Raw genomic sequence first — 26,551 nt, forward strand, 5'->3', positions numbered from 1 at the left:
ACTATAGGAGATCGATTTTTGGGAGACTCGTTGTTTCAGGTGTATATCCACGGGCCCAACGAGATTCCGGACTCCGCAATCCGCCACACGCAGCTACTTCAAAACCAATACAAGACTCTGGACTTGACCGGCTTGGCCATATACAGCACGGCGAACACGCACTCGCTGTCGGTGAAGCAGCGCAAGTGCCGCTTCCTGCACGAGAGCAACCTGCTCATCAGCCCCGTCTACACGTACAACATGTGCCGCATGCAGTGCCGCATGCAGCTGTCCTACGAACTCTGCGGCTGCGTGGCTCACTTCTACCGCCCTGTCGGTAAGTATTGGACAAGTTCCGGGGCAAATCCGCCCATCTCCGTCCTTACCTAGGATCAACATGGAGCAGCATTGAGTTCTTACTACTACAATTGATTCTTAAAAAGTGAAATAGAAGAGAGAACGTTCTCATCCACTGTGGTGACATTTGGAGCCAATGTGTAACCTTTGTATGACATATTCAGAATTCGATATGAATATATTATACACTACTAGCCGTTAAAATTGCTACACCAAGAAGAAATGTAGATGATAAACGGGTATTAATTGGAAAAATATATTATAACTGGCATGTGATTACATTTTCACGCAATTTGGGTGCATGGATCCTGAGAAATCAGTACCCAGAACAACCACCTCTGGCCGTAATAACGGCCTTGATACGCCTGGGCATTGAGTCAAACAGAGCTTGGATGGCGTGTACAGGTACAGCTGCCCACGCAGCTTCAACACGATACCACAGTACATCAAGAGTAGTGACTGGCGTATTGTGACGAGCCAGTTGCACGGCCACCATTGACCAGACGTTTCCAATTGGTGAGAGATCTGGAGAATGTGTTAGCCCGGGCAGCAGTCGAACATTTTCTGAATCCAGAAAGGGCCGTACAGAACCAGCAACATGCGGTCGTCCATTATCCTGCTGAAATGTAGGGTTTCGCAGGGATCGAATGAAGGGTAGAGCCACGGGTCGTAACACATCTGAAATATAACGTCCAATGTTCAAAGTGCCGTCAATGCGAACAAGAGGTGACCGAAACGTGTAACCAATGGCACCCCATACCATCACGCCGGGTGATACGCCAAGGTGGCGATGACGAACACACGCTTCCAATGTGCGTTCACCGCGATATCGCCAAACACGAATGCGACCATCATGATGCTGTAAATAGAACCTGGATTCACCCGAAAAAATGAAGTTTTGCCATTCGTGCACCCAGGTTCGTCGTTGAGTACATCGCAGGCGCTCCTGTGTGTGATGCAGCGTCAAGGGTAACCGCAGCCATGGTCTCCGAACTGATAGTCCATGCTGCTGCAAACGTCGTCGAACCGTTCGTGCAGATGGTTGTTGTCTTGCAAACGTCCCCATCTGTTGACTCAGGGATCGAGACGTGGCTGTATGATCCGTTACAGCCATGCGGATACGATGCCTGTCATCTCGACTGCTAGTGATACGAGGCTGTTGGGATCGAGCACGGCGTTCTGTATTACCCTCCTGAACCCACCGATTCCATATTCTGCTAACAGTCATTGGATCTCGACCAACGCGAGCAGTAATGTCGCGATACGATAAACCGCAATCGCGATAGGCTACAATTCGATCTTTATCAAAGTCGGAAACGTGATGGTACGCATTTCTCCTCCTTACACGAGGCATCACAACAACGTTTCACCAGGCAACGCCGGTCAACTGCTGTTCGTGTATGAGATATCGGTTGGAAACTTTCCTTATGTCAGCACGTTGTAGGTGCCGCCACCGGCGCCAACCTTGTGTGAATGCTCTGAAAAGCTAATCATTTGTATATCACAGCATCTTCTTCCTGTCGGTTAAATTGCGCGTCTGTTGCACTTCTTCGTGGTGTAGCAATTTTAATGGCCAGTAGTGTATGTTTGGAGCGTAGCCGAAAGAATCACCAATAAGACGAGGTACCCTGCTGGGTGACTGTTTGAATCGAATGCCTTTTCGTACTCTATGAAGGGAAGGAGAAGAGGTAGATGGTATTCATTTGTTCTATTAATTGTTTCATGTAGAGTGAGGATATGATCAGGTGTACTAAATCCTGCGCGGAATGCAACTTGCTCAGTGGGTTGGGCCAGGTTAAGAGTAGTGTTCAATTTGGTGTTCAAAATTCTAGTTAAAATTTTGTGCCGTACGGACAGGAAGCTGATAGGGCTATAGTTCTTTGTATCTTTTGTACTACCTTTCCTGTGTATTAGTATTATTTTGGCTTTATCCCAGTCTCTTGGTAATTTGTCATTGTCCAAACAATTTGAAAGTATTTTAGCTAAATGTTTTATAGACTCGTCATTCAACATCTTTAAAATATCGAGTGGGAGATCATCACTACCTGGAGCGGTTCCTTTTGTCATATCGTATGTAGCATGTAGCTATTTCGGAAACAAAGGCATTCAATTCGTGTAGGATTATTATATTTTAATTTTACAATTAATCGTTTAAAATTGCGAAGAATAAAATAAAACGCGAAGAAAAGATGGTGGTAGTGGGAATCAAGCCCTAGCCGAGAAATTGCCACTCAGTGTGCTTGGAAACTTTTTATAACTTAGTTCTTTTACCATTTTTTAAACTAGGACCTTAAGGGATCAGGTCGTTGTTTGGCAGAGGCAGGATTGGCAGAGGCGGCAACTCGAAGCCTGTTCACGTCTTCTACTTCTTCTCGTTCCTGGGTATGTAGTCCAAGGGATGAAACGTTTTGGCTATTCACAGGCGCAAAACACAACATACAGGAAGTAAAGGTGTCATTCAACACATGCAAATGTAAAACTGCTCCAAAATCCGTCTAGATTCAACGAATCCACGAAGAAGAAACGTGACCCTACAACGGCCAAGTTGGCGTGTATCCAGGTTGGCTTCTCACGAACTAAAAATGATGTATAGTCCCCTGAGTACATCAGGCGTGAACATAAGTTCCCAAACCATGATCTACGTTCGGACTTCTAGGCCACTGCTCCGTTAGGTCAACTGCTCCTCAAAAAGCCCCCTACTCTACACTTGCACCGTACATCACACGCACATTCTAAGAAACACTCATCTGATGCTCTGAGAAATGTAGCACTCATAGTGACAGAAGACATGACACCACGTCAGAATATGCAAAGTCGAAAACAGACAACTGCGTCCCGTCTCAGAGCTGGCCGTAGCACGGTTGACGATTATTTCAGTACTCGACACTGGTTTTTAGTTTTCGCCGAGAGAGCGCTACAAGAGAAATGGAGTAATATTAGTGCAATTCACGGCTCACATTGGAAGAGAAATGGCACAATTTTAGTGCCATATTTACAGTGCGCCGTAACACATTAGCACATGATAACCGACCGCCATTCGCTTAGCCATCTGAGTGTAAGATAGTAATGGGACTGCTCTATTTTGTATACGCCTCCGCAGTTACCTTACTGGCTGGGTGACTTCACTGCACATCTTCATAAATTTGATATCACATTAGACGTAAGGAAAAAATTACAGAATTGTAGTGAAATAAAACAATTTTGTGAAAAAAACTGCGTTTGCATATTGGGAAGAGGCAGCTTGTACAATCCACTAACCTAGTACCGACTGGATGCAGCAGTGGGATGTATACCACGGAAAAATGTCCGATTCCATCACAGCACAAACTCTCTGCTTTATAATAATTATTATTCGCAGCCTACACCCATATGTCAGAAACCTTTACAATTCCCACTTTAGCAATATTACACTAATTTATACATACACTTAGACAAAGCTGTATTCAGGGAAATTACCGAAATTTACAACAGAACTTGTGGGATTTTAATGTAAACACTAAATGTAAGTGGCGGATGACGTCACACAATTATAATGAAATAGAAGAATGAGAGAACATTCCAAATTATACGTCAAACTGTGCAATACATGGACGTAATAAAATGATGTTCACAAAAGGTATCAAATAGAATTAAGCTACAGTATAAAAGAAGATGATACCACATATCTACTATAGATTACTAGATAGATGGTGAAACATTCTTAGTTAGTTCCATGCTCGTGCATCATTTGAACGATCAATCACAATGATCTCGAATCAATCATTTTTACATCACGTCACAAATTAATTAGTATACATGGCTTCATGATGACCATCTACAGCTGCTTCTTTTTTAATATTCATAAGTGAGTTTGTAAACGCTACCCACAACCATTTACATACAATACATACAATAATACAAATTCTTCTGTTCAATAGGAGGAGTTGTTAAAGAGAAACTCTTGCAGTTTATTTTCAAAGTATAGTTTGGTGCCTTCCATACATTTTGTACTGCTGGGTAAGTGGTCAAAAATTTTCGCTACAGTATTGTGCGCCATTCTTTGTGCTAGAGACAACCATAATTGGAGCAATGAATGTCATTTTTCCTGTTGGTACTGCAATTACATAAATCATTGATTCTTTTGAACTACAGTGGATTATCTGCAACATTCTGAGTGAATAAATACACTATGTGATCAAAAGCATCCAGACACTCCCAAACACATACGTTTTATCTTATTAGGTGCATTGTGCTGCCACCTACTGTCAGATACTTCATTCAGAAACCTCAGTAGTCATTAGACATCGTGAGAGAACAGAATGGGGCGCTCCGCGGAACTCACGGACTTCGAACGTGGTCAGGTGATTGGGTGTCACTTGTGTCATACGTCTGTACGCAAGATTTCCACACTCCTAAACATCCCTAGATCATCTGTTTCCGATGTATTAGTGAAGACGTACTTTGCGCTATTGACCAACCGTGCACCCAGTGAGTGATGATAATACAGTTTTGGCACCGATTTCAACGGCCTTTCTGTTTTATGCAGAGAGCATCTCTGATATACTGGTCTTATTTTTCGTAAATGTAATGTGAAATATGTTTTATGACCTCCAGCTAACATTAGGGTCCGTTTAGATTACGTTAAAGATGATCTTGGTTTTTGTAAGGCAAGTGTCTATCGTATTCCTTGTAGCTGTCGGATATCATATACTGGTCAGCCACCCAGGATCGTGGAAGACCGGTGTACTGAACATAAGCGTCAACCACGGTTAGACGAGGAAATCGGCTATTGCAGAACACTGTCTTGACACCGGTCATCCAGTGGAATATAACAACACGGAGATTCTGGCATGCACTTCCTGCTACTGGGATAGTGGTATTAAGGAAGCAGTTGAGTTTAAAGTAACACGTAATCTTGTAAATAGAGAGATAGGTTTCTGCTTAAGTTCTGCGTGGAATCCTACTCTCTCTCTCTCTTGTTAAAAAACAGTGGGATACAGTTAATGCTATTTCATCCGTTCTTTAATAATTTCACTATCGGTAACTTCTGGCATCAGTCATCTTTGGCTGTGCATTGGCGCTAGTGTTTACTGTGTGTGTGTGTGTGTGTGTGTGTGTGTGTGTGTGTGTGTGTGTGTTTCCGGAATTGCCCTGCAAACCGAGGTTTTAAATTCCCTTCTACACCACTTACTTGCTGCAGTTTTGACTCGAAAATTACAGGGAGTGCACCTGTCGAAAGATCGACGGTTGTCGACGATGTCGTTTGGCTGCATTCCCGTATTCGACCCACATGATGTCTATATTATCATAGTTCTCTATATATTTGAAAGAAACAAGAAGCTCTTGCACCTTATTACTCAGTCGCGTAATATTATGATTCAATAAGCTAATTTAATTTTACTCTGTATTTTTAAGAATTTTGTGTGACTCCTTTCTTGTATCAACTTCTTTTATGACAGGGTTCCCGAATCCAGATTCTGACGATAAAAAGCACCCCTCTGACACCAGTAACCATAGAGATCTTGCTTTGTGCCTTGGTGACCTCCGTGCATTTTCTGCAAGAGTCTCAGCCAACGTATCTTTCCCTCTCTTGTTCATGTATAGGTCGTGCCTAGTATAAATTAATTTCCAAATTATATTAACAAACACTGCGCTCGTATGAGATTCCATTTTAGTCAGCAGCAGCTTGCTCAACTCTGTGTTCACACGGTTCACAGCAGTGTTAACACCGGGATGATCACGGTGTTGTAGGACTTCCACAAAATTGTTTAGTTACTACTCCTATTTCATCCAGGTCATCCTTGTACTGTAGTTTCCGTCTTTAGCTAGGCTTTCCCCGGCTCCACTTACTCTGATAACATGAAACTCTTTGTCAAAATCTTTACACAAGTTCTATCCACCCTCTGTCAACTGGCTAATGATAGCACCTGTGTTCACAATACTTGTGACCTGGTACCCGTATCCTAATCTACCCTGTACCATCTGGCTAACACTCCTGGTGTAGCTACTTCCAACAGCAAAACCCTTTTCTTTCTACTCGCTTTTGGTACTGACCTACACTTAACTTTTTTGCTAAAAGTACACTGCACCCTGCTGTGATCTACACCCCCGTTCTACTAAGGGGAACGAGTTAAACTGTTCTCCTAGGTAAACTGAAGTTCTGTGGGATTGATGATATAGCAAACTAATAGATAATTTCATATCTGACTAAAAGAATGCGGAAAGTGGTACTTAGTAATTCAGCCAATATATTCCGCGGCAATAATTCTGGCTGGGGAGAGGTCCACTACTATTCCTCATATATAAACCATCTTCCATCTAATATACAACGAGCAGAATTAGCTCTTTTTAGCGATGGCACTAGTATTAGAATCAATCCAGGCATACATACAGAAAAAGAAGAAATGGTAAACAATGTTCTTACACGCATCATTGACTGGTTTTCTGTGAATAGTCTCACCCTTAATTCCTGCAAAGCCAACATATTCAATTCTGCACATCTAGGGGTACAATACCAGTGATAAGTGTAACACATGCTGAGGAAATAAGAACTTCGCAGTTAGAAGGTGTCCATATGGATGAGAAAGCAAACTCGAAAAAGCACATTTTGTAACCACTGAAACAACTAAGTCCAGCCACATTTCCACTTAGAGTCACTGCGAATCTTGGGAAGAGACATATTAGTAAGCTGACGTATTTTGCATATTTTCATTCAATAATGTCATATTGAATAATGCTCTGGGCTAACCCATCTTTAAGAAAGAAAGCCTTCGTTGCTTAAAAACGTGTTGTAAGAATAATATGTGGTGCTCACCCACGATCATCTTGAAGACATCCGTTTAAGGTCTTCGACATTATGACTAATTCTTCGCAGTATATTTATTTCATCATGAAGTTTGACATAAATAATACAGTTCGAAGGGAGCAATGATATACGTAATTACAATACCAGAACGAGAAATAACATTCATTACTCCACATGAAGGTTGTCTTTAACAAAAAAGGGTGCAAAATGCTACAAAAAAATATTTCGATCGCTTATCAAGTGACGTAAATTGTCTGACAGATAGTAAAGTATGAGTACAAACTGAGGAAGTATCTCGTTGACAATTTCTAATATTTCGTAGATAATTTGTGTTTTTGTAATGTGCAATATGTCGTGCATAGGAAGTACTAACTCAAATTTGCAAAAAAAATCAAAAATGTTCAGAATGCAACCATATATACAAATTAATTTGCGATGTGATTCGCTCCACATTGTTACGATTTATCGTGAAAAATGATCAGTGGAACATGAAACTAAATAACTGTCGGATTATGTATTGGATGGATCGAGTAAACGATGCAAATACGAACTGTCAAATATGATTGTGCTACAATATATAAGGGAGATAACACAAGGTATCTGTATTTTAATAAATACGAGGGCTATCCACAAAGTACATTACGTTTTGGAATTAAAAATAAATAAAGTGATGAAATTTTTTTATTATATACGGATGAAAGCCACACTTAAATACTACTTTTCTACATAGTTGCCATTTAAATTAAGGCACTTATCGTAGCGATGGACGAGCTTGGAAATTCCTTCTTCGTAAAATTCGGCCGCTTGCGCCTTCAACCACATGGTTACCTCTTCTTGAAGCTGTGCGTCGTCATCAAAACGCTGCATAGCCAACCACTTCTTCATTGCTAGGAATAAGTGGAAATCGCTCGGTGCCAGGTCGGGACTGTACGGCGGATGAGGAAACAACTCCCACTTAAAAGATTCGAGAACTTCACGAGTGGCATTTGCCGTGTGGGCCCGGGCGTTGTCGTGAATCAGCAAGATCTTTGAGCCCAACTTTCCCCTACGCTTGTTTTGTATTCCTCTTCTGAGGTTGTGCAGAGTTTGGCAATACCTTTGAGAGTTTATTGTAGTGCCTCTTTCCAGGAAATCCACAAAAATCACACCTTTTCTGTCCCAAAAGAGGTAACCACGTGGTTGAAGGCGCAGGCGGCCGAATTTTACGACGAAGGAATTTCCAAGCTCGTCCATCGCTACGATAAGTGCCTTAATTTAAATGACAACTATGTAGAAAAGTAGTGTTTAAGTGTGGCTTTCATCTGTATATAATAAAAAAATTTCCGATTCTTTATTTATTTTTAATTCCAAAACGTAATGTACTTTGTGGATAGCCCTCGTATATGATTAAAAAGGTTCAACTTCCATGTTCTGTAAAAGGATATGGCTGAAATTGACAGCAGCAAACTATTGTGATACCTAAATTATACGTTAATACATTTTTCTCATCATGTCAGACTCCTTTAGAGAGAAACAGCAGTTTCAAAATCTTGTACATTCACATACAAAGTGCAACTTGAATCGATAGTTTTTACCGACACCCGGTCCAGGTTAATACTTTCATGCTATTCCTGACTTATTTTAAACCTCGTTGGAGGTGGTTAATTCATGATTAAATGTTTTACTACCACACTCATAATAAAAGTCGAATGGAATGTCTATAAAAACTTGTATCTAATTATGAATGAAGATATGCTCCTATTTACTTTCCGATTCATCATATTACATACATCGACCGGTTACTTCTCTTAGAGACCATTTATCACATATTCTGTCATCTTGCAGCTAAGGATGTCGAAGGAAGATATGTTGATATAGTTTTAACGTCACAGTTTTGGGGAGAAGCCATGACACATTTGGATGTCAAAAGGGTTAATTTATGATAGGGTATCTAATATATGCTTTAAATTCTAAGAAAAATCTGGGAATTGTGTGTCAGAATCAATGACTGTGCACGAAAACAAATATCTCTGATCGTAAATTGAAAATTCATTTTATTTTGGAACCAAAGAAACCAGTATTATTTCCAAGTCTGAATTATCTGTATTGTTTTGTCAAAAATCTCCTCTTAGTTCTGTTAAAACTGATAACAAAGTAATCCATACTGTTCTTACAGTTTCGAATCAATAAAATTATTGTATGTGTACGTAAAAGAAAATTTCTGTCTTAGTACAGTCACGCACACTGTCTGAGAAAAATAAAATTAAGTACTGAACGAGTTCCATTTCTTCGTTCCTAGAACCAATATTTTGTCACGAATCGTGCTAATAAGATGTGTTATGTCTCATTTCTCACTTCTTTTTTCCAGGAAAATTCCCTATATGTGATTCTGAAGGGATTAAATGCCTTGGAGAACATTCTGGTAAGTGAAAGAATGTAAACTTCACTTAAAAATCAAATTTTCGTTGTAGTCATAACTTTATGTAACAACGTGAGTACGTTGTATTGTACAACACGAATGTTTCGAAATTGCTTTTCAGTTTTTCTGACGTTGCTACAAGCCTGAAATTAGTTTATAGGCACTGTTTGATATAATATACAATCTGCGAGGGTAAACAATGCTTTAATGAAGATATTATGTTCGAAAATGCTATCTGAATTCTGTTCGAGAAAGAAAGACAGATTTTCCGCAACACTATTTTCAAGGCATGGTTTAATTGGAGGTGGTATGCCATTGACTTCTACCAACCTGAAAACTAGCTCACGTTGCTAGTTTTGGAGGAATCTGAAAATCGATACAATCTCATTTTTTCACATATAGTAGGCATTTAGATGAGTTAACGTCACATCAACATCCAGACAAAATTCTAGGACTATGGAAACCAAAACTCATCACTTGATTTCATTGTTTGCTATCAAGGAAGCCAACAAGTCGCCCTGGCCCATTTTTCTATACCTTACTGGCAGTTGTATCCATATTTGAGTACTACGTAGTAACTTACTTAGAACTGCCTCAAATGGTTACTGGACCATAGTTGTCACATAACCAAATATTGGAATGAATTTCTGAAGCTTTCTGGGCCTTCTCATTTTCCGTGGATTTTCTGAAGACTCATTCATTTTACCTTCTAAATGATGCAATATGCCTGTATGTAAAAACTTCATGAAATATTACAACTGTATGCTGGACCAGAACAGTATTTATGGTGAACAAACCGTTTTCCTTATAGTAACTGACAAGTGACCATAAACAGTAAACTCGGGAACTTCACACTAGTTATTGCGAAATCAAAAGTGCTGCACTACACCTGCTTGGGAAACTAGTTCGTATTGGGTACTTAGCAGATTTGCGAATAGAACAGAGTATTTGTGGACTGACGAAATGGAAACACATGAAATGAGAATCGATACGGGCCACAACGGTAACTCTTAATGTTCTCACGGGGGGGGTTGTTATAATATTATCATTATTCACCGTATGTATTAAAGAGTTGCCAGGTAACGTTAGTTGCGATATGAAGAGTTTAGCAGATGGCGTTGTTATATTTTGAAAAATGTGGGACTGTCCATTACCTGAATGTGCAACTGCTCTTATCTCTTGTCGTAGGATTACGGTGACATAATTAGCACCAGTATCATCAGATAAATAGACTATACCAGACTCTGTACAGGGTGTCCCAGGAGAATTGGTAAATATTCAGGGATATGATAGGGAAGCTGATTTGAAACAAAAGACTTCATGCGACATATGCTTTTTCCGAATGGGTTCCGAGATAGACCAAATTTAATGTACTCGTATATTAGTTTTTGGACTAGTAGTGCGCACGTATGTGGCTTACCCACCCTACCTCTTTGGCATTTATTCTAACCCAACCTACCTCGTTCTTTTCTGTCTCTTTGTTGGAGATGTCTTTCTGTCATCAAACTGCCAGTTTCAACGTGCAGTTGTCCCTGGTGTGTTGTGAGCGAGTATATCAGAGAGAAACATCCGTTAAGTGTGTTTGTACACGGACTTGCTAAAATGCCACGCATCTACACTGATGAAGAATATACAGATATGGTGTATTTTCACGGCTTCTGCACCTGTCGAAAAATAACGTCGGCGCTTTCCGACACTTCAAATTCATGACCATCGAGTATTTGCCAGTTTTCAAATTTGGTGATATATGTATTCTTCCAAGCTCCCATTTTTCTTCCGAACATGGAGTTCAACAACCTGTGCAGGAACAGCAACACATTTTTAAGATGGTGCAGCACAATCCAACAACCATTATATGGAGACTTTCTACGCGTATCAGTGTCCAATGAACATTCGCATGGCGAACATTGCTTGAGGTGTACTTGTACACATTTCACATAAAACAACAACAATGTACATTAAATATGTTCTATCTCGGGAACCTATCTCGGAAACCGTTAGGAATATGGCATACGTCCATATGAAGTTTTTTGTTTCAAATGATCGTTTCTGTTATATCCTGAATTCTGACCATTTCTACTGGGACGCACTGTATAATGTAAGGTTTAATTCGTGACGAGAAGGGTGGGAGGGGGATTAATTTTTAGGTATTGGTGGAATACATTACAGCATCACATACTAGCATATAGACTGTTACCTAGGATGTTGCGGTTGGGGCTAGTTTCGTGCAAAGGGGATAAGCGTTTTCAGTTACACTGGTCCTTTGGTGAAATACGAGTATCTTCGCATGTTACGTAGGACCTCGCTGTCTATGCCTGACATTCTGTAGGAATGATTTTTTTTTTTCTGTATTGAAAATAAATCCGCATAAGGATGAGAATTTAATACTGGAGTAGCAGTTCAATAGCGTTCGGTCAAGCTGTTGATGGTGTTACACTTCCCAGTCCCGTCTGTGTAAATAGAAAGCATTTGTCAGTAGGAATAATAAAAATTACGACTGTAGACTAAAGCAAATAATTGTTTCTCATCGTTTCATGTTTGTGATCGAAGTCTTTTGATCATTATAGCTATAAAGCCGTACGATTTCCTATAAACTGATAACATTAATAAATAACCATCCGGATAACATGTAAATACATAAGATTGATTTTTATGGACTTGATGATGATCTATGTGGTCGTAACTAGCGATCAGTAAAACGTTTTTATCCAGACAGCAGCATGTACAGGTGGTCATGACCTCTTTACAATTTTCTAGTTGAGGTTACTGCCTAAGTGGTGGTTGTTATCTCTTAATAATTTGAGATGTGAAGTAAGTAATGAGTAAGGGTGAAATTGAGAAATACGAGGTTTTTAACGAAGTATGATAAGCCATTTCAGAAATACGAGGTGATGGATTGCTGGAATGAGGGAGAGTGAAACAGATTATAGGAACTTAACAGAGGAAGTTTGAAACTTGGACTGAAAATCAATTGTAATCAAAGTAAAACAACGCACAAATAGAAAATAGTTTGAACAAAAAATGAGTTTTTCGTTTAGGGTTACTGAAAAGAGCGACTGGACTGACAGCAATGTAAATAACAGGAACATAAAATACCATAGAATGATTTCGTTAAACTAAATAGAATTTTCAGAATCAAGTTTCCGATATGTCTGAAGCTGGATGTCTATTATTAGTGTACACCATATGTAACTTATGACAATGAAACAAATACTTTTAATGTAAAATTGAAGAGTGTTCCCCGATGGCAATGGGACAAATACTTGTACAACTGTGCGAAATTTAGCGAACAATGGAGACACTTGTATTGCGTATTACCGAGAGACATGAAAAAAAAAGGAACAGACTGAGTGAAGACGTAATTACGACTGTTTTGAAATCACTTTTCTCTGATGTTTCAGATTCTCTCATCAAGGTGATCGATCCTAAAACGCAGAATAAAGTTTGTGACTGTATGCCGCCCTGTGATGACGTCAATTACATGATTGAACTAGAAAACGACATGCCATGGCAAGTAACGAAACTTTTAAATACATTATAACATCAACGGTACATTCATAGGTCTACAGTTTCATAATAATTCTTGTACAGGATGTAATATTTATTTTGACCACCGCAAATAAATTTTTGTCTAGAAAAAAAAACTATTATTGTTGACAAAACGGTGGATGTGCAATTTTCTTGGGTTCCCATTTGTTTACTATCAAGTCCACAAATGGACGAGCCACGTTACCTCACTGTGTACTACTGCAGGAGAGCCAAAGTCTGGTTTGTGTTATAGTTTCTACTAACGTCACGTTTACGCAAATGGTACATTGTGATACACGTGTTGAGGAGAAATATAGGGCGTTATTTAAAAACTAAGTACTGCTTTTCATATCTTCGTTAAGTACAAAGTCAAAAGTAAGGTAATCATTGTGGTTAATGTCCACCTGGTAGCTAAAAAACATTTAGTTGGCAACTTTATTTGGCTTCTGGACAATACATTATGGGTGATGGTTCAGATTAATGGAACATCCTGTAGAAAAATGGTTCAAATGGCTCTAAGCACTATGGGACTTAACTTCTGAGGTCATCAGTCTCCTGGAACTTAGAACTACTTAAACCTAACTAACCTAAGGACATCACACACATCCATGCCCGAGGCAGGAAACGAACATGCGACCGTAGCGGTCGCGCGGTTCCCATCCTGTAGAAAATCACTATGTTAGACACGTCACGACATAGCGGCAATCATTGACAAAGGTCCTGTCGCCATCGTCCAACTTCTGGATGCTGAGTAACAACGTCAGTTAGAAGGAGGATGACAGTGATGAACGGTTGCTTCTTCTGTTACTCGTGATCGTAGAAATAAAGAAAGCAAAGAAGGTTGAACCTGTTGCAGGAGCGTAGTTTAATCTTTACGTCCATCACTGCAGGGATCACAGACCTCGACACACCATCCGACGTACACCTTCAAAAGTGTCACATGCCCCCGCCGTGAGTTTTGTATGGGACAAAATATACTGAGGCGACAACAGTTGGGGGATAGCTATATTCACATACACAGATGGCTGCAGTATCGCTACACAAGGTATAAAAGGGCGATACATTGGCGGAGCTGTCGCACCCCCATCCCGTACGATTTCCTGGTCCACATTGACCGCACCTTCTCCACCTACGTGATTACCGCCGACTTCAATATCCACAGCCGTGATCCTGCCGACCTCCAGCGGTGGCATCAGTTTCTCACCACTCTCCAGGGAGACCTGGTTCCCCTGCCTCAGCACACCCGACTCGAATCCAACACCACTCCTGATGTGGTCCTTGTCTCTCCCAACCTCCTTGGGCGCATCACCGCAGATGTCCTTGACCTCATTGGCAGTGACCATGCTCCTGTTCTCCTCAGTATCTCTAATGGTCACCATCCCCACAACGCTCCTCACCCTGACGTCCCTCCTAAACTTGTCGATGATTACTCCCGTGCCAACTGGGATGCCTACCGGGACTCCATTCACACCCAGGTTGACGGCCACAACCTTACCCTCCAATCTCCTGATGACATCTCTCGCACTGCTGTTTTCCTGCACCAGACCTTGTCTGATGCCGTCGCCACCCATATCCCCACCAAAGCCATCCACCCTCACCGCCCTGCCCTGCCTCCACAGGCCGTCCTTCTCCTTCGAGAGTCCCGCCGCCTCTACCGCTCTTTTCTCCGCACTCGTGACCAGGATACACTTACCCGCCACCGGCAATTACAACGACACATCCGGAACCTGCTTACTGCGAAGAAACGCCGTGCCTGGCGCCAGACATGTACACAACTCAACACCATGCTCCCCATCAACTCTTCCAAGTATTGGTCTGCTTTCCACCGCCTTACTGGGAACCGCCCCACCCCCCTGTACCCTCTCCTCCTTAATGACCGTCCCTTTCCTGACAACCTCAGTAAGGCCAACCACTTTGCCTCCCACCTCTCTGATGTTTTTTCCATCCCAGATGATCCCCACTTTGATTATTCCCTCTTCCCTGATGTCATGGACCGTAAGAATACCTCTGTTTCTCCCCTTGCCCCTAGCTTCCAGTACTTGGGCCACACACCACCATCTGAACTTAACACTCCCATCACTACCCAGGACATCAGCCTCACACTCCTCACCAAATGCAACATTGCTCCCAGCCACGACTGCGTTACCTACCGCCACCTCAAACACTGCCCTCCCTCATTCCTTTCACTCCTTGCCACCCTCTACAATGTCATCCTTGCCACTGGCTTCTATCCCGACCTGTGGAAAACCTCCCATATCCTGATGTTCTCTAAACACAACAAGCCTCCATCTGATGCCTCTTCCTATCGTCCCATCCGTCTCACATCAGTGTTCAGCAAGCTTTTGGAATCCATCCTTTCCCGGCGCATCCATCACCACCTCCTCCAAAACCACCTCCTCCCAAACACCGAATGTGGCTTTCAACCTTCCTTCTCTGCTGATGACCAACTCCTCCGCCTCACTCATCTCCTCTCCCTCCAGCTTAACTCCCGTCGCTCCACCATTTTTGTCTCCCTTGACCTCGAAATGGCATACGACCGTGTCTGGCATCCCAGTCTCCTGTTTAAACTCCAAACCTACGCCCTTCCTATCAACTACATCCGTCTGGTGGCCTCCTTCCTCTCCCACCGCCCCTCCTATGTTACCATCCTTAATGCCACTTCCTACACCTTCTACCCCTCTGCAGGCGTGCCCTAGGGCTCTGTCCTCTCCCCTCTCCTCTACATCCTGTACATGGCAGATATGCCCCAACCCCCCTCTCCAGTACACCTCTTGCAATATGCTGATGACACCGCTTTTCTCGCCCTCGCTCCTATCCTCCAACGGTCCCAACGCCTTCTCCAGAATCACCTTGACCTTTTTGCTGCATGGTGTAACCAGTGGCTGCTGAAACTCAACCCTTCCAAGACCCAGGCAATCATCGTAGGTCGTACCACTCGCTCCTTCCGGCTCCTGGATTTCTCCCCTACTGTCTGCGCCTGTCCTGTCCGCCTCACCCCGACCCTCACCTACCTTGGCCTCACCATTGACCGTCACCTCACCTGGATCCCTCATCTCCGCTCCATCCAATCCAAAGCCCACAACCGCCTCCGTCTCCTCAAACTCCTCTCTGGCCGGACATGGGGGTTGCACCCCTCTACCATCCTCCACACCTACAAATCCTTAATCCGTCCCATCCTCTGTTATGCCAGTCCTGCCTGGATATCTGCCCCCCCCCCCCCCCAAATTCTATAAGTCCCTCCAGATCCTTGAGCGTCATGCACTCTGCCTCGCCTTCCGTATACGCCTCCCGTCCCCCACGTGGATCCTCTATGATATCATTCCTTTCCCGCATCTGCTCCTATTCCTCGAACATATCTGCATCCTCTACACCTCCCGCCGTCTTGAACCCCCTCACCCCCTGGTTGCTCCTCTCCTCTCCGATCCCCGCCCCCTGCCATGTCTTCACCGTTGTGTCCCCCCTACCCTCCATCTCTACACCCTACATCTCCTTTCCCAAGGTGGCTTCCATCAACTCCCCCTTCCCGGATGATGCCCTCTCTCCCTCCATTTACCCCTCCTATCAACTCTGATCCTCACTCCCCCTCCTTTCCTCTGTCCTTTTCCCGGGCTCCCTCTCCCCCCCTTCCATCCTCTTTCTTCCTCACCTCCCCTCTCTTTGCCCCCTTCTCTCCCCCACGGCCTTTTCCATCTCCCTCCTCTGCCTCCTCTCATTCCCTCTCGCGTCTGCCCTTCTCCCCCTTTATTAGTCCTCTCGCTCCTTGGTTCCCCCCTTTTCGTTTTTTCCTCTCCTCCCTCCTTGTTTTTCCCCCTCCTGCAGGTCCCCCCCCCCCCCATCTGCCTTTGGCTCGGAAGTGTCGTCTTTGTGCTGCCACTTTCGTGCAGTGTTCTACAGTGAGTGTTCTACAGTGCGTGTTTTACAGTAAGTGTTACGTGTTGTGTTTTTTGGGACTTGTTGCGAACGGCCATCATACTGTCGCTGGGTGTGCCTTTTATCTCTTGCGAACAGAAACCAGACTGTCGCCATGTTTTTTACTTGTGTGTCTTCTATGTTACTTGTCTGATTGCTGTGTCTTTAACTACATTGCCCACCCCTTTTGCTTTCTGTTTTAACTTTCCGCAATTTTACGCCATTTTACACTTTAAATCACCATTTTATCGCCTGTTTTTCCTTGTTTCTTTCTTCTTCCTTTATTTAAAAAAGTCTGTAGGCTGTAGAGCAGCGTAGTAAGCTGCTGCCAGCCTGCCCCCTTCGGGGGGAATTGAAACTCAATAAAGAAAAAAAAAAAAAAGCGGAGCTGTCATTTGTACTCGGGTGCTTCATTTGGAAAGGTTTCCAACGAGAATTAACAGACTCTGAACGCAGAATGGTACACTACTGGCCATAAAAATTGCTACATCACGAAGATGACGTGCTACAGACGCGAAATTTAACCGACAGGAAGAAGATGCTGTGATATGCAAATGATTAGCTTTTCAGAACATCCACACAAGGTTGGCGCCGGTGGCGACACCTACAACGTGCTGATACGAGGAAAGTTTCCAACCGATTTCTCATGCACAAACAGCAGTTGACCGGCGTTGCCTGGTGAAACGTTGTTGTGATGCCTCGTGTAAGGAGGAGAAATGCATACCATCACGTTTCCGACTTTGATAAAGGTCGGATTGTAGCCTATCGCGATTGCGGTTTATCGTATCGCGACATTGCTGCTCGCGTTGGTCGAGATCCAATGACTATTAGCAGATTATGGAATCGGTGGGTTCAGGAGGGTAATACGGAACGCCGTGCTGGATCCCAACGGCCTCGTATCACTAGCAGTCGAGATGACAGGCATCTTATCCACATGGCTGTAACAGATCGCGCGGCCACGTCTCGATGCCTGAGTCAACAGATGGGGACATTTGCAAGACAACAACCATCTGCACGAACAGTTCGACGACGTTTGCTGCAGCATGGACTATCAGTTCGGAGACAATGGCTGCAATTATGCTTGTCGCTGCATCACAGACAGGAGCGCCTGCCATGGTGTACTCAACGACGAACCTGATTGCACGAATGGCAAAACGTCATTTTTTCGGCTGAATCCAGGTTCTGTTTACAGTATCATGATGGTCGCATCCGTGTTTGGTGACATCGCGGTGAACGCACATTGGAAGCGTGTATTCGTCATCGCCATACTGGCATATCACCCAGCGTGATGGTATGGGGTGCCATTGGTTACACGTCTCGGTCACCTATTGTTCGCATTGACGGCACTTTGAACAGTGGACGTTACATTTCAGATGTGTTACGACCCGTGGCTCAACCATTGATTCGATCTCTGCGAAACCGTACAATTCAGCAGGATAATGCGCGACCGCATGTTGCAGGTCCTGTACGGACTTTTCTGGATACAGAAAATGTTCGACTGAAATGTAATCACATGTCAGCTCTAGTATAATATATTTGTCCAATGAATACCCGTTTATCATCTGCATTTCTTCTTGGTGTAGCAATTTTAATGGCCAGTAGTGAAGTTCAAGCTAGACGGATGGGACCTTAAGTTTCGGAAATTGTTAGGGAATTCAATATTGGGCGATCCACAGTGTCTAGAGTGTGAGGAGAACATCAAATTTCAGTCATTGCATGTCGCCATGGATAAGGCAGTGGCCGACGATCATCACCTAATGTCTGAGAGTAGCGGCGTTTGCGTGGAGTTATCAGTGCTAATAGATAAGCGACATTGCGTGAAGTCAACTCATATATGAATTTAGGACGTATGTCGAACGTATCCGTTTGGACAGTTTGGCGATATTTGTCGTTAATGGGCTATGGCAGCAGACGACCGCTGCGAGTGGCTTCGCTAATAGTCTGAGATTGCCTGCACCACCGCTTCTAGGCACTTGAACATGTCGGTTGGACTTTAGACGACTGGAAAACCGTGGCCTGGTATGATGAGCCCCGAGATGGTAAGAGCTGATGATAGGGTATGGATGTTGTGCAGAGCTCACGATGTCATGGACCCAAGTTGTCAACAATGCACTGTGCAGGCTGGTGGTAGCTCCATAATGGCATGGGCTGTGTCCACAAACAATGGACTGGGTCCTCTGGTAAAACTGAACCGATCAGTGACCAGAAATGGTTATATTCGTCTACTTTGAGACCATTTTCAGCCGTTCATGGACTTCATGTTCGCAAACAACGATGGAATTCTTATGAATGACAATGCGTCATAGCACTGGGCCACAGCTGTTCGCGATTGGGTAGATGAACAATCTGAGAAAACTAAGATTCCAACTACCACTTCTCAGCCATTTACCTGTGGCAGAATTTTCTAAAAAAACCACATCCTGAACTCCCACTCAAGGTTTTTCCTTTAGATCGCTTAATTAGCTACTTTCCCAACTTGAGAGGGAGAGAAATTCTCTCCAATGTGGAGTGATTCCTGGCTGTCCTGAAGGACAAGAAAAAAAAAACTTGTAACAATAAAAAGCTGCTGGGCTTCCCACGAGAATGTAGAGACTAGTATATCCCCGCCAGCCTGTCTCACTCCAGTTTCTAAGATAAGTTTTGGCTCTGAGCACTATGGGACTTAACATCTGAGGTCATCAGTCCCTTAGACCTTAGAACTATTTAAACGTAACTAACCTAAGGACATGACACACATCAATGGCCGAGGCAGGATTCGAAGCTGCGACCGTAGCACTCGCGCGGTTCTGGACTGAAGCGCCTAGAGCCGCTCGGCCACCGCGGCCGGCTAAGATAAGTTTAATTCGCGAAAAAAAAAAACCACGAAGCTGCTCTCTGAGCGGAAAGGTCTTATAAGCAGCATAGCTCAGTATACTGGACTATTTAGAAAACGTCTGAGACTGCCCAGCATGTGTCTGCAGTTTGTGAAATCCTGGCCTCATGCGCCTTGCTGGCACCGAAGCAATTTTTTTTTGTTTTTCTTTATTGTCATTTTAATACCTTACATGAGGTAGGCTGGCAGCGGCAAAAGTACGCCGCTCTTCGGCCACAGATATTACGAGTTCGTGTACGAGTCTGGGGAACTGTCAAAGGGGAAAAGGTGGGGGAGGAGGGAAAGGGGAGAGTGTGGATTCCAGTGGAAGAGGAGAGGGGAGGGGGAGGAAAGAAGGTAGGGGGTAGGGGAAGCCTGGCGGGAGAGGAGGGAGGGAGGAAGGGAGGAGGGAGAGAAGGGAGAGATGGTGCCCTTGGGAAAAACACAGGGGGTGGAAGGGAAGGATCAAAGTAGGAGGGGTAGATGGAGGGGATGAGGGCATCATCAGGGAGGGGGAGTTGGCAGAAACCACCTTGGGCGAGGGTATGGAGAGTGGAGAGATGGAGAGGAGGTGGGACGTGAGAATACAGGTGTGGCAGTGGACGGGGGTGGGAAAGGATGGGAGAGACAAGTGGGTGAGGGGGAGGTGTAGAGGATCCATATCCGTTCGAGGAAAAGGAGGAGGTGTGGGAATGGAATGAGGTCATACAGGATGCGCGTGAGGGAGGGGAGGCGGATGCTATATGCGAAGTGGAGTGCGTGGCGTTCCAGGATTTGAAGGGATTTGTAAAAGGTAGGAGGGGCAGAGATCCAGGTGGGATGGGCGTAGCAGAGAATAGGGCAGATGAGCTGAAGCAAACAATATGGGACCTGTAAATACGTACTTGGTGGCCAGTGCCTGGGACGCCATTCCCTTCTCCAAGCGGCCTAATCTTTAGAACTAGTCTCCCCCAGGAGCCTCCAGGGGCTGACAGCCATAAGCCTTAAGGGTCTTTCAAGTATCTATAAGATTCGTACTACAGAACAAATATGGGACATGTAATTACGAGAACGTGCTGAAAAGTAATGCTTCCGAATTCCTTATGCAAAAGCGTATTTGCACCACACTGCCGCTAGAGGGCTCCGAATTGTGTGTAACATCTCGGTGTGTAAAGTAAAATGTGTCAGTGCGTAAGAAACAACATGCCGGAACCGAGTTTCTAAGTCAGACAGTTCGTCCACACTTGACAATGCCAGAACACAGACGAGTGCTGCAACATTTGCAACAATCCGACGCCTTGGGCTCATTGTCATTGGTTACCCTCCATACAGTCGCGATTTGGCCCCATCCGATTTTCATCTGTTTCCAAAACTTAAAGAACACGTTCGGGGACTGCACTTTGATAGTGATGAAGTGCTGCAGCCGGAGGTGAGGTTGTGGTTCTGTCAACAAAAATTATACATTCTACTGTGAGAGTATCAACAAACTGATCTCTCATGGGGAGAAATGTGTTCGTAGCCAGAGTGACTATGTTGAGAAATAAATATGTAGACATGAAAAACAAAGATATACGGAGTGTTCAAAAAGTCTCTCTGCAGTGCCATACGATTGTTAGCCGCGTGTGCTGCATGATTATTCGCCTGCCTGGCTACTTCCCTTTAAGTGGACTCTCCCAACATTCCACTGTTTCGTTTATCTCAGCCAGCGTCAGTAGTATCGTTGGTGTGTATCGTTACGTGTTGATGTGAACGTTTGTTTCGTTTTTGGCACTGTTAAAGTGCTAACCATTGAAGAACGTGTGTTTTTAGTCGATCAAGTGTTTAAAGCTGGCGGTAAATACACAGTTTCAGTTTGTCAAACATTTAATTCAGTTTTCCTGGAGACAACACTCCCACATCGTGATACGGTGAGAGATTTGATTAAGAAATTTCGATGTACGGGTTCAGCGACAGATGCACCGAGAAGTGGTCGTCCTAGCGTTTTGTCTGAGGATAAGCTACTGGATATTTCCGATAAAATGTCCATGAGTCCAAACAAGTCAGTAAGAAAACTCGCCCAGGAAATCGATGTTAGTGTCGGAACGGCCCACACAGTTGTAAGGAAAAAATTAGAACTTTTTCCATACAAAGCGACAGTCGTGCAAGAACTGAAAAATACTGATCATGGAAAGAGACTCCATTATTGTAGATGGTTAAAAAATTTCGTTCAACAAAATGGAAGGGATATTCTTAATGAAACGTTTTTCACTGATGAGGCGTGGTTTCATTTATCCGGGTACATGAACTCGCAAAATTCTCGTATGTGGAGTACTGCAAATCCACCGTGTATTCACGAGGAACCCTTCATTCTGTGAAAATAGGAGTTTGGATTGCAATTTCTAGATGTTGGATTGTGGGTCCCATATTTTTCAACGAAAGAATAAACGCACAGCGATGCTGCAGTGATATTCTGTTCCCATTCATAGGAGAACTTGTGTTAAGTGAAATACTGGACGGTTATTTTCAACAATGCAACCACGCTTACAGCTCGCGTTTCAATGTCACTGCTTGCTGATGTTTTTGGTGAGCGCATAATTTCACAGGGACTTTGGCCTCCACGATCGCCTGACCTAACACCACCTGATTTTTTCTTCTGGGGTGCAGCGAAAGCCACTGTTTCTAAAAACCGTCCAAAATCCATCGATGAATTGAAAAATGCAATATCCACTTTCACTGCTTCTTTTACAGAGGAAATGTGACAGTTTGTGTTTGGAAACATGATTAGACGAATTGAATTGTGTTTTCAACAACAGGGGGGACACTTTCAACATTTAATGTGAAACTTTGTAAATAAAAATGAATATTCAATAAATTAATAACTTGTATTTCACTGAGTTTCATTTCGGTATATTCACTGCGGCATACAGCACGCATGGCTAACAATCATACAGCACTGTCGAGAGACGTTTTGAACACCCTGTAGAACGTTAATAATGTTTCTATTGTTTAAAAAATTTAAGCTTTCACACAAAAAGTTTGAAGGCATCACTTTTCAGCATGCCTTATAACTACACAGTTAAATAATGACATGCTAGTGGCTAGACCTTTGTAATCACCGATATCAGCCATGATATCAGCATCGGATAGTATGGATTATGATTGGTTGAATCAATAGCAACTACACATGAGACATGGTAGTTCATATGGCATAGGTGGGCGGAAGAAACAATACCCGCAGATGATGAAGTAATGGTGGAAATTCATCAAGAAATAGATAATAAATTGCTAAAGGTAAGGGCTATTTCAGAAACAGACAAAGCCGAATTAGAGTGGGTATTGTGGCAAAATGTCGAAATGTTTCTACCAAAACCAGGTGCCATTGAAATGTTTCAATACGAATTCAAGGTTAGAGATCACAAGCCATTTAGAGTACCGCCTTATACTATACCACTGTGTTACCGAAGACAAGTATTTTTAGAATCACACAAGATGCTAGATGATGACATTCTTGAAACTTCAGCCTACATCTACATCCATACTCTGCAAGCCACCTGACGGTGTGTGGCGGAGGGTAACCTGAGTACCTCTATCGGTTCTCCCTTCTATTCCAGTCTCGTATTGTTCGTGGAAAGAAGGATTGTCTGTATGCTTCTGTGTGGGCTCTAATCTCTCTGATTTTATCCTCATGGTCTCTGCTCGAGGTATACGTAGGAGGGAGCAGTATACTGCTGGACTCTTCGGTGAAGGTATGTTCTCGAAACTTTAACAAAAGCCCGTACCGAGCTACTGAGCGTCTCTCCTGCAGAGTCTTCCACTGGAGTTTATCTATCATCTCCGTAACGCTTTCGCGATTACTAAATGATCCTGTAACGAAGCGCGCTGCTCTCCGTTGGATCTTCCTATCTCTTCTATCAACCCTATCTGGTACGGATTCCACACCGCTGAGCAGTATTCAAGCAGTGGGCGAACAAGCGTACTGTAACCTACTTCCTTTGTTTTCGGATTGCATTTCCTTAGAATTCTTCCAACGAATCTCAGTCTGGCATCTGCTTTACCGACGATTAATTTTATGTGGTCATTCCATTTTAAATCACTCCTAATGCGTACTCCCAGATAATTTATGGAATTAACTGCTTCCAGTTGCTGACACTTGTCTACATTGAGATTCAGTTGCCATTCCCTGCACCATGCGTCAATTCGCTGCAGATCCTCCTGCATTTCAGTACAATTTTCCATTGTTACAACTTCTCGATACACCACAGCATCATCTGCAAAAAGACTCAGTGAACTTCCGATGTCATCCACCAGGTCATTTATGTATATTGTGAACAGCAACGGTCCCATGACACTCCCCTGTGGCACACCTGAAATCACTCTTACTTCGGAAGACTTCTCTCCATCGAGAATGACATGCTGCGTTCTGTTATCTAGGAACTCCTCAATCCAATCACACAATTGGTCTGATAGTCCATATGCTCTTACTTTGTTCATTAAACGACTGTGGGGAACTGTGTCGAACGCCTTGCGGAAGTCAAGAAACACGGCATCTACCTGTGAACCCGTGTCTATGGCCCTCTGAGTCTTGTGGACGAATAGCGCGAGCTGGGTTTCACACGACCGTCTTTTTCGAAACCCATGCTGATTCCTACAGAGTAGATACCTAGTCTCCAGGAAAGTCATTATACTCGAACATAATACGTGTTCCAAAATTCTACAACTGATCGACGTTAGAGATATAGGTCTATAGTTCTGCACATCTGTTCGACGTCGTCCCTTCTTGAAAACGGGGATGACCTGTGCCCTTTTACAATCCTTTGGAACGCTACGCTCTTCTAGAGACCTACGGTACACCGCTGCAAGAAGGGGGGCAAGTTCCTTCGCGTACTCTGTGTAAATTAGAACTGGTATCCCATCAGGTCCAGCGGCCTTTCCTCTTTTGAGCGATTTTAATTGTTTCTCTATCCCTCTGTCGTCCATTTCGATATCTACCATTTTGTCATCTGTTCGACAATCTAGAGAAGGAACTACATTGCAGTCTTCCTCTGTGAAACAGCTTTGGAAAAAGACATTTAGTATTTCGGCCTTTAGTCTGTCATCCTCTGTTTCAGTACCATTTTGGTCACAGAGTGTCTGGACATTTTGTTTTGATCCACCTACGGCTTTGACATAAGACCAGAATTTCTTAGGATTTTCTGCCAAGTCAGTACATAGAACTTTACTTTCGAATTCATTGAACACCTCTCGCATAGCGCTCCTCACACTACATTTCGCTTCGCGTAATTTTTGTTTGTCTGCAAGGCTTTGGCTATGTTTATGTTTGCTGTGAAGTTCCCTTTGCTTCCGCAGCAGTTTTCTAGCTCGGTTGTTGTACCACGGTGGCTCTTTTCCATCTCTTACGATCTTGCTTGGCACATACTCATCTAACGCATATTGTGCGGTGGTTTCGAACTTTGTACACTGATCCTCAACACTATCTGTACTTGAGACAAAACTTTTGTGTTGAGCCGTCAGGTACTCTGTAATCTGCTTTTTGTCACTTTTTCTAAACAGAAAAATCTTCCTACCTTTTTTAATATTTCTATTTTCGGCTGAAATCATCGATGCCGTAACCGCTTTATGATCGCTGATTCCCTGTTCTGCGTTAACTGTTTCAAATAGTTCAGGTCTGTTTGTCACCAGAAGGTCTAATATGTTATCGCCACGAGTCGGTTCTCTGTTTAACTGCTCAAGGTAGTCTTCAGATAAAGCACTTAAAAAAATTTCACTGGATTCTTTGTCCCTGCCACCCGTTATGAACGTTTGAGTCTCCCAGTCTATATCCGGCAAATTAAAATCTCCACCCAGAACTATAACATGGTGGGGAAATCTACTCGAAATATTTTCCAAATTATCCTTCAGGTGCTCAGCCACAACAGCTGCTGAGCCGGGGGGCCTATAAAGACATCCAATTACCATGTCTGAGCCTGCTTTAACCGTGACCTTCACCCAAATTATTGCACATTTCGGATCTCCGTCAATTTCCTTCGATACTATTGCACTTCTTATCGCTAGAAACACGCCTCCCATTCACTGTCCAGCCTGTCTCTGCAGTATACATTCCAATCCGAGTTTAGGATTTCATTACTGTTTACGTCTGGTTTCAGCCAACTTTCTGTCCCTAGTACTATATGGGCGTTGTGACCGTTTATTAATGAGAGCAGTTCTGGGACCTTTCTATAGACGCTCCTGCAGTTTACTATTAGCACATTAATATTGTTATTCCCTGTTGCATTTTGCCTGCTCCTACCTTGCCGCGTCTCAGGAGGCGTCTTGTCAGGCCTAGGGAGGGAATTCTCTAACCTAAAAAACCCCCATGTGCACTCCACACGTACTCCGCTACCCTTGTAGCCGCTTCCGGCGTGTAGTGTACGCCTGACCTATTCAGGGGGACCCTACATTTCTCCACCCGATAACGGAGGTCGAGAAATTTGCACCCCAGATCTCCGCAGAATCGTCTGAGCCTCTGGCTTAAGCCTTCCACTCGGCTGCAAACCAGAGGACCGTGATCGGTTCTGGGAACGATACTACAAATAGTTAGCTCTGATTCCACCCCGCGAGCGAGGCTTTCCGCCTTCACCAATTCCGCCAACCGCCTGTACGAACTGAGGATGACCTCTGAACCCAGACGGCAGGAGTCATTGGTGCCGACATAAGCAACAATTTGCAGTCGGGTGCACCCAGTGCTCTCTATCGCCGCCGGTAGGGCCTCCTCCACATCTCGGATGAGACCCCCGGCAAGCAGACAGAG

The 26,551-nt window shown here is 43.6% G+C and overlaps 1 protein-coding gene across 1 annotated transcript in view; it reads left to right on the plus strand.

Annotated features, from left to right (window-relative positions):
• Nucleotides 1-26,551, plus strand: part of LOC124722701 (pickpocket protein 11-like) — a 173,354-nt gene that overhangs the window by 89,002 nt on the left and 57,801 nt on the right. Inside the window, exons 7-9 of the mRNA XM_047247839.1 lie at nt 40-316; nt 9,468-9,521; nt 12,920-13,028. Of these exons, the coding sequence (XP_047103795.1) occupies nt 40-316; nt 9,468-9,521; nt 12,920-13,028 (440 nt within the window). The remainder of the gene's footprint in view (nt 1-39; nt 317-9,467; nt 9,522-12,919; nt 13,029-26,551) is intronic.

This window comes from Schistocerca piceifrons, chromosome X (assembly GCF_021461385.2).
Source record: "Schistocerca piceifrons isolate TAMUIC-IGC-003096 chromosome X, iqSchPice1.1, whole genome shotgun sequence".
Lineage (NCBI taxonomy): Eukaryota > Metazoa > Arthropoda > Insecta > Orthoptera > Acrididae > Schistocerca > Schistocerca piceifrons.